General features: G+C 32.1%; 1 protein-coding gene across 1 annotated transcript; it reads right to left on the bottom strand.

Annotated features, from left to right (window-relative positions):
* Positions 1-5849: 5849 nt before the first annotated feature.
* On the bottom strand, positions 5850-8077 carry LOC149420598 (uncharacterized). The gene is made up of 4 exons (XM_089636230.1): positions 8040-8077; positions 7379-7540; positions 6725-6820; positions 5850-6061 (listed from the first exon to the last, which is right to left on the bottom strand). The coding sequence occupies exons 1-4, from the start codon at positions 8053-8055 to the stop codon at positions 5955-5957; spliced, it is 381 nt and encodes a 126-aa protein (XP_089492356.1). The 5' UTR covers positions 8056-8077; the 3' UTR covers positions 5850-5954.
* Between the last annotated feature and the right edge of the window lie 1104 nt (positions 8078-9181).

The following is a 9181-nucleotide window of genomic DNA, read 5'->3' as shown; positions in this document are numbered from 1 at the left end:
AGCTTGGCAGTTCGGCTCGCCTATGTATACGTAGCATTAGAGTGTTCTGTTATACGTGGTCATTTTTTGATTAGAAGTGTACTTGGAAATAATACGATATTCTATTAATTTAATTTATTAATTAGCTCCCCTAAAAAATATCCCCTCATGGTCTATGTTATAGGATGTTGTGTGGAGAATCACTTTAAGGAGGGGAAGTTCTAGGAAGAAAATGGTATGAGGAATAATATAATGATATTAAGGAATATGAGGACAATGTGTCCGGGAGTGACGGACGTATGAATCCATCACTCCCACTGCGATGCAAGGCGGTCGAATGGGTCGAGAGTGTCCGACTAGAGAAGTCAAAAGGTCTCCCTCAACGAGGGCAAACGTATCCAACGCCAAGACTTAGACAAACGTCACTAAACAAACTAAGTCACCAAACTTAGCAAACCATTTGGCGTGACCTATGGCGTTGTCAAACTTCACCCCTTGAACCCGGGCACCTCTGCTAAGTCACCAAACGTATCAAACACTTGGGGTGACCTATGGGTGTTGTTTATCCAATAAATTGGTCCCGGGGCGGCGGTATCCATACCCGTCTCCCCAATCAGATTAAGTTAGGGACGTTTACTTATTGCACCAGGAGTTTCCTGGTCATGGCATCCAATCATTTTGATAGCATTTATTAAAAAATCTCGATGCTATCAAACAACACCATTGAAACACGTTTTGTATTAATGATGTTGTTTGAATTGGATTTCGGAATGATTATTATTAACTAGACACTATAATTCAGTTACATAGAAAATGATATTTTTGAAAATGTTACTCATTCTTTGGAAAAAAAGTTTAAACTTAAAAGTATTAGCCCTACTTAGAAAAACCCAGAAATTTTACAACCAAAATCAAAACTTTCCGCAATTTATGAGCTCAGTCATTTAGAGACGTTTTGAGAACATTTTTTGACACTTTCCATGAAAAAAAACCTTTTAGTAAAAAAATTAATTTATCTTTTCTCTTTTGATTGAAACTTTGTACAACAATCATCTCATTTTTATTCAAATATGATAAGGTCAGTAGGGGCAATTGCGACATATTTTTTGATTTTTTTTTTACAGTCATCTTTACAGATCACCTGACTGCAACTCATTGGATTTTAATTTGTTTTTTTTTGTGAATAACTCATCAACAATAATTTGTTTATCAGAAAATGTTTGCTTTAATTAACAAAATCCTCTTGATTTCGTTAAAATGAAGTGAAAGTAAAAAATGGAAATTATACGCATTTGCCCCTCTTTTGGCCCCTCTATGAGGTAAATGCGTCAAAGATGTATTTTTCATACCTAAATTTCAAATTCCTATAGCAAATATTATAATCTTAATTGTTCATACATTTTTACTTCTGATCAAAATATAACAATATATTTCCAGATAATGACAGCCGAAATATATTGTTTTTGGAAATTTCGGGGCAAATGCGTCAATTTAGTGAATGCCGCATTTACCCCTTCTACTAAACATGCATTGCCAACCTTTAGTTATGTGCCTACATAATTATATAGATGGAACCCCCCCCCATACACACAAGCCCTGCTTATTTATGGGGGTAAATCAAATATTTAGATATATACATATATACATATTATGTTATTAATTATTTTATAAAATTTTGTAATTTAATTACCTATCTTATATGAATAAAAAAAATAATATATATATATATATATATATATATATATATATATATATATATATATATATATATATATATATATATTTATATCGGACAACACTTATTGGAACATCTTTGAGTAAACCACCTTTCTTGATCATCCTTTCACATGTGATATATAACGCTGTAAATTACGTGGCAACATGTTTTTTTGTGAAATAAATTTAAAATGTGGTCAGCTATTATATATACAGCTATTTTATGCATATGCTCACAAAATTTTCATCATTAAATCATGAACGCATGTTGATCTTTTTTATGAAAGCACTTACTTGATATGCAATGTTGCCAAATCTTTTGTCCTTCTGTCGAGCTTCTGTTTGGACGGACTTGAACAGATTTATTTGTTGGTTGAATATTCGAAAATACGTAATGCATTGGAACGTTTGGCGCGAATATTTAAAATTGCGGGTTTATTTAAAAGTAAAGTTATACAATCAAAACTTATTTATATTACGTTTACAGTTGAATTAATTATTTTAAAATTAGTTTTGTAGAACAGGCTTTTATAAGATATTCTATCTTTTTAATAGCATTAATTTATTATTTGAAAATGTAGATTGATTGACAATTAAAATACCAAAGTTCAATAATATTAGTATTGTGTTTACAGTATTATTGGAAGTATATTTTATAAAATCTGATTTATTTGAGTTGTTTTCTTTCCTTTTATTATAAAATACCTATTATATGATTTTCAGAAAACGATTTTTGTACACAATATTTGTGCTGGTGTATAATAATAACTATTAATACATATTTTGTATTAATAGTTCTTCATTTTTGTTAATTTTATAACCTTAAATATAAAAGTTACAAATCAATGTACACCATAATATGTATGTATAGTTGTAATGTGTAAACTTTCCTAAATAAAGATATTATTATTATTTTTTAGTGGAATAAATCTTTGATTTTTTTTTTACATTTACTCCACACAAGAGGCCCTGAGGATAATAATTTCCCTCAGGGCCTATGTCATCTTTGAAGATGCTGTGTGGAGGGTCTTTTTGAGGAGAGGAAGGAGTGAACATGTGTCTTGAAGAGACCCATGTCATATGAGGGAGGAAACACAGAGGCCGGAAATTTGATCCAGAGCCGAGCCGTTGAACACCGAAACGAGTCGTAGAAACGACCCGTTCTCATGCGACTAATGTTAACCGTGTACATATGTTGGGCATGCATTTGGCGTGTTTCCCGACTATGCTCCGGTGCTGAAGGGATTAATGATGCTAGTTCCTCGGAGCATCTTCCATAGAAATACCGGTAGAACAAGCATATGCTCTAAAAATTGCAATCCGTTTGTTAAGATGGGAGAATCTATCAAACAGACCGCCCGTTTCTGCACAGAGTCGAGGGTTTTTTCAGGTATTTTCGGGCTTCACACCAGAGGTGGCTGCCAAATCCAACCGTGGGGCGCCCTTGTGATTTGTACAGGGTTAGCAGTTGTGTACTATTCAAGTATTTGCGGGCCCTGTACAGTACGCCCTCATTAACCTCAATTAATTGAAATATTCAGAACTGTTTTATAGTGAATTGTTTTATAGTGAATACCTCACAAGAGTCCCAACTGCTCCCGTCTGGAGCCAGTGAGAATATGGCATCCCCAATTGGGGGATGTTGTGAGGCTGAGGGTAAGTGGGGAAGGGAAAGAGGAAGGTGGGGAAGTACCTGGCTATTCAGATCTAGTCACTAAACACGGCTAAACCCATTTGGAGCAACGTTTCAATTCTGAATGGTGGTCTTACACCAGGGCGATACTGGTAGTATCTTCCACTCTGGAACGTGCCGCAAATATACTATATATTATTTTAATTAATTAATTGTGAAATAACACAAATTAATCAAATAAAATTTATTTGCGCACGCCGGGTTCGAACCCGCGACCTTCGAACTAGTTATGTTACTGAGCCATTTTTTTGTTTGTTTAACAATAGCTCCACACAGGAAGCCCTGAGGAAAATATTTTCCCTCAGGCCTATGTCATCTTTGAAGATGCTGTGTGGAGGGTATTTTAAAGGAAGGGAAGGAGAGAAAGGATAAGGGGTGGGTGGGTGGGGTCTGTGGGTCCAGGAGTGACGGACGTATGAATCCATCCCTCCCACTGCGGTGCAAGACGATGTTCCCAAAGAGTTCTGCCTGAAAGGTTTCCCTCAACCTGTCTCTCCGGCCTTCCACGTAGCTGGAGGACACATCCACCGCCAAGACCCGAGCAAACCTCACCCCATGAACCCGGGCACAGTCACCAAACCACTTGGGGTGACCTATGGCAGAGGTGTAGTTATCCAATAAATGGTTCCCGGGGTGGCAGTACCAAATTGTAAATAGATTAGAAGATACTTTCCTGAATGGTCGCCATTCCCCATGGGGTTACCAGTCACGTCTTCCACTCTGGAATGTACCCGGCAGTAGCTGTAGTATAATCTACCATAGCCACATATTGAACAAGTCTTGTGTTTTAATAAAATTTTGCACAAATTCATTGTTTGGTAAAATAAAAACAAATTTGAAAAAATTCACATTTTAATTTATTTATTTTCAGACATTTTTAAAAACTTTCATTAGGAAATTCAACAGAACTAAAACAAACTTTAAAACTAATTAAGTAATGATTTTTACATAATTGCAGTTTAAAAAATATACAATACGTTATACAAAACTGCCATTATCAGAGTTTAACAAAATATATAATAGCAAAATCGAGAGAAACAAAACATACTTAAAAAATAATGAAGTAATGATTTTTACATAATTTCAGTTTAAAATAATATGGAAAACGTCATACCAAACTGACATTATCAGATATTAACAAAATATATAATAGCAAAATCGATTGAAATAAAACATACTTAAAAAATAATTAATTAATGATTTTTACATAATTTCAGTTTAAAATAATATGGAAAACGTCATACCAAACTGACATTATCAGAGTTTAACAAAATAGAGAAATAAATCACACTTAAAAAAAAAATTGCATTCATTTTCAACTAATTAATTTTCCTTATTTAGTAAAATCCTTATTTAACAACATCCCCATTAAAGAATGCCTTAAAATAATTGAAAATATCCTAGAAAAATCTAATGTCAACCCAATAATAAGAAAAGAGTTATTCCAGCTCATAAAAATTTGCATACAAACAAATTATTTTCTTTTTAATGATACATATTTTGAGCAATTGGACGGACTTCCCATGGGATCCCCTTTAAGCCCACTTCTAGCGGAGATATTTATGGATCATATTGAAAATATTATTCTTAAGTCTCCCTTAGCTAAATATATAATATACTATGTCAGATATGTAGACGATATCTGAATATGTTGGAAAGGCACCAACCGTCAATTAGATATCTTTATTAATTGGACCAACACTGTTAATAATAAAATCTGCTTCACAGTCGAACATGAGATCAAAGCTAAAATATTTTTTTTAGATCTAACAATTGGAAAGAATAATAATAAACATACTTTTGAAATATTTAGAAAACCAACTTTTACAGACACTACAATAAATGCAAATTCAACTCATCCTTCAGAACAGCCAGAAAATGCAAATTCAACTCATCCTTTAGAAACAGAGGTAATTATCTTTAAAATGTACAAAAAGTACGTTACCTGAGAAAAATCCACATAATCGTGTTAGAGTACTAAAATCATCTTCTATATTATTATGCCCAGACAATTCTGAAATTTCAGAATCTCTAAGAAACTCAAATATTTCATGTATTTAAAAATGATAATATTGCAAAAATAGCAATGTCTGACCCATTAATATGTTCATATGGGTCTTTATTATTAAGTAATCACACGGAACACCATTTGAATACACATATAACATCGAAGATGAGGGATTTAGCCAAGGTGTATATAGTTATTAAAGAACAGAAACCTTCAATTTCAACCTTTGATTTAGCGTTTGACCCTGTGCATTTTGATGTTTTTATTAAAGCCGTACAAATAAATAGTGGTTACGATGAAATTACAGGTTCTGTAAAAATTCCTAGCATGTCTCAACGACTTTGTACGGCTATAAAAGATTGTACAAAGTCGTTGAGGCATGCTAGGAATTTTTACAGAACCTGTAATTTCATCGTAACCACTATTTATTTGTACGGCTTTAATAAAAACATCAAAATGCACAGGGTCAAACGCTAAATCAAAGGTTGAAATTGAAGGTATGTTCGTTACCAGTTTAGTACAATATGGACATGAGTTTTTACGGTCATGCACTCGTGCTCATTTACTAGTAGAAATAGTGCTTCGAGTTGTAGTCGATGACACTTCGATTGCCTCCTGCTTCTCTAAATGATGTTGCTCATCATCGGCGTTGGAAATTTTCATATCTAAAAAGTAACAATACATTATTTAGCTTTCTTTAAACTTAATTAGTAAAACCTCAAATTATAAGAAAGCAGTCATTGTTGAATGAAACACTAGTATATATTGAATTATTTCGCGGATAAGCGATAAGCCGCCATAGCTCAGTGGTCAGAGCTGTCGACCGGAAATCGAGGGGACACGGGTTCGAGTCCCGTTGGCGTTATGTAAATCTCAATTATTTGTACCTATATTTTGTTAACTCGGATATTTTCTTATATTATTTTGTATAACATATATTTATCATATAAGATATAAGATCTGTATAATTAAAAAAATATATAAATAAATAAAGATGTACATTATTATCTGTAAAAGCCCTATGGGCGTTTAAATAAATAAATAAATAAATAAAGTATCTTTTATCAGGAGATTTTTCAATGTGGATGAGTGTTTCAGGCGAATAATTATTGCTTTTAAAATAATTATAATTAAATTAAATTATTTAATTAAATGAAGACAATATTAGCATCACTCAATCTAAAATCTGAAACAGAAAAGATACGGTCACATCTGGGACTCGCACCGGACCTTCGGCTTTCTGGGCCGCACCTCTGACCATATAATAATCAAATTATATGTTACGTATTGATTGTTTCAAGAGTATTAAACATGTTTTCTGTAGATACCTGATTCTATCGAAGAAGTAACGTTGTTCGGTTTGTATAGTGAATCATCTTCGGACGTCGGCGGACTCCTTTCTAACATTACTTCAGTTTTGGTTTCTAAAATAAAGCATAATATATTATATATTTATTGTTATTAAGTTTAATTTGTAGAACTCCATTTTATTTTTTATTTTTTATATATTCAATAATATTGTTATTGGGTTTATAAAAACAGTTTATTTTCAAACAAGTTCTGCTGTGTAATTATTATTACGCGTGACAGCTGTTTCGCCCTCTGAAGGCATTATCAAACTGTCGAAGGCATTATCAAACTGATAATGCCTTCAGAGGACGAAACAGCTGTCACGCGTAATAATAATTACACAGCAGAACTTGTTTAAAAATAAACTGTTTTTATAAACCCAATAACAATATTATTGAATATATAAAAAATAAAAAATATATTATATATTTATCCAATAATAATATCTCAATGTAGTAAGTAAGTCATGTGCACAAATATGAAACCTAACCTAATATAATAACAAAACAACAGACTAATTAAGCATTTGCAACGGAATATTTAATTAGCAGCATTTCTGATATTACCTATAACAATTTACTATAAGCTAAGGTAGCTCTGTAATATTTCAGATTATTATCAGTGAATATTACCTGAATCTGAGGAAGTTTCATGGTTAATTTCTTCGCCCAGTATGCTCTGCATATTGCTGATGATTAAACTTTGTCCTTTGGAAATTAGCGAAAAGGGTGAAGACGAGATCATGTCGTCAGTACTGTTTATTGATGTACGTAAATCACTGGTTCTTGGAACATCTATAAAATATCAAGAACAAACACATTGAAACATACATATATGTACCTGCAGTTTTCTGTTTTTGCAAATTTTATTTCCACAAAGGAATTTGTTTAATTTGAATATGAACAAATTAATGGGTGATTATCCGACGTGTAAAACTTCGTTTTAACTTAATTATTTTAAGAAACAACTGTTTGAAAACAAAACATGCTTTTAAATGCATATTTTAGTATAGGAATATGGCTTTAGTTTGATTTGACATTTTTACCACAAGTTGTTAGGTTAGCTTTTTTGAATTTTGTTAATACATAATATATATCTATTATTCAAAATAATTTTACTGCTTGGGTTCTCAAAAAAGAAAGAAAAAAATCATGACCTATATAATAAAATACGGTAATTATTCTGTACTCATTTGATAAGCATAGATTAAAATTGTTAATATTATATTTATTATATTAATTCTATATTTTACAATTAAGGTTATTACCTATTTAGAAATATGTAATAGCTTACCGTATTTAAAATCCATTTCGCAAAGCTGAAAGATTTTATTAAATCTACTTCGTAATAAAGCTAATAAAACGCAAAAACAAATCAACCTGTCAACTGATTCGTGATATACGAACATTGAATAACGGTAATATTTAATATTATCTGTTAGCCAGTTACAAGTCATTAAGTGTTTCAGAAAACTAACCTGAAGCTAGCTTCAAATGGACCAATACAAACAAACCAGCCTTGTGCTAGCAAACAACATCATTCAATAATGGGCTTTAAATAATATAACTTTAGAGGTTAATTTTGCATACAATTCTTGAGCCTTATAGTTCCTTTCGAATATTGTTTAGACCAATACGCAATGTCGTACGATAATAAGCTCTAAATAATATTACTTTAGAGGCTATTTTTGCATACAATTGTTAAAACATTTAATTACTTTAGAAAATTATTTGTACACCTGCGTTTGACACAAATAACGATGGCAACGTCGCTTTTTGAGATCAATGAAGTTAGTTTAACATACGATAGAAATAATTAACAAAGTCAGGTTGAATATCTGAGATAAAATCGCATATAGGAGCATATCTAATGCTCACGAAAATCGCACTTGTCACATCAAATTGAGTTGAAAATGCCACTGATCTCGTCTCGCCGAGACGATTAAAATGGCATTTAAATCTCAATTTGTCGATGATCAAGTAAGTGCTCAATGATCAAGTAAGTCGAAATGATCCAATAGTTCCGGTTATTTGCAGACGCTAAGATGTACAAAGTGCCGTATCATAAACCTATATATATATATATATATATATATATATATATTTGTATAAAGCATACTTTGAGCCACATTATATACACTTTTTTTTTAATGCCATTTTGTTTAATCAACCCTTTAAAACTACCCCCTCACAGCTATATACGTCTATGATGTACCGTTTAAAATATATATCGATACATACATCTAGAGCATACTTTGAAGACATATTTTTATTCTGTACAGACGATAGTTTGAAGACAGTCCTCAATGTATGCGTTATATATAATTTCCCGTCGTGGTCTCAAACAATGCTTTTCACAGAGAGGTGTTTCGTGTACATAAAGCATACTTTGGACCTATGGTAAGTAGGAAACTTCCATTGGAATAATGTGTAATT

Source organism: Hesperophylax consimilis, chromosome 10 (genome assembly GCF_061612785.1).
Source record: "Hesperophylax consimilis isolate HC1 chromosome 10, BYU_Hcon_1.0, whole genome shotgun sequence".
NCBI lineage: Eukaryota > Metazoa > Arthropoda > Insecta > Trichoptera > Limnephilidae > Hesperophylax > Hesperophylax consimilis.
This window is presented reverse-complemented; position numbering and strand designations above follow the sequence as displayed.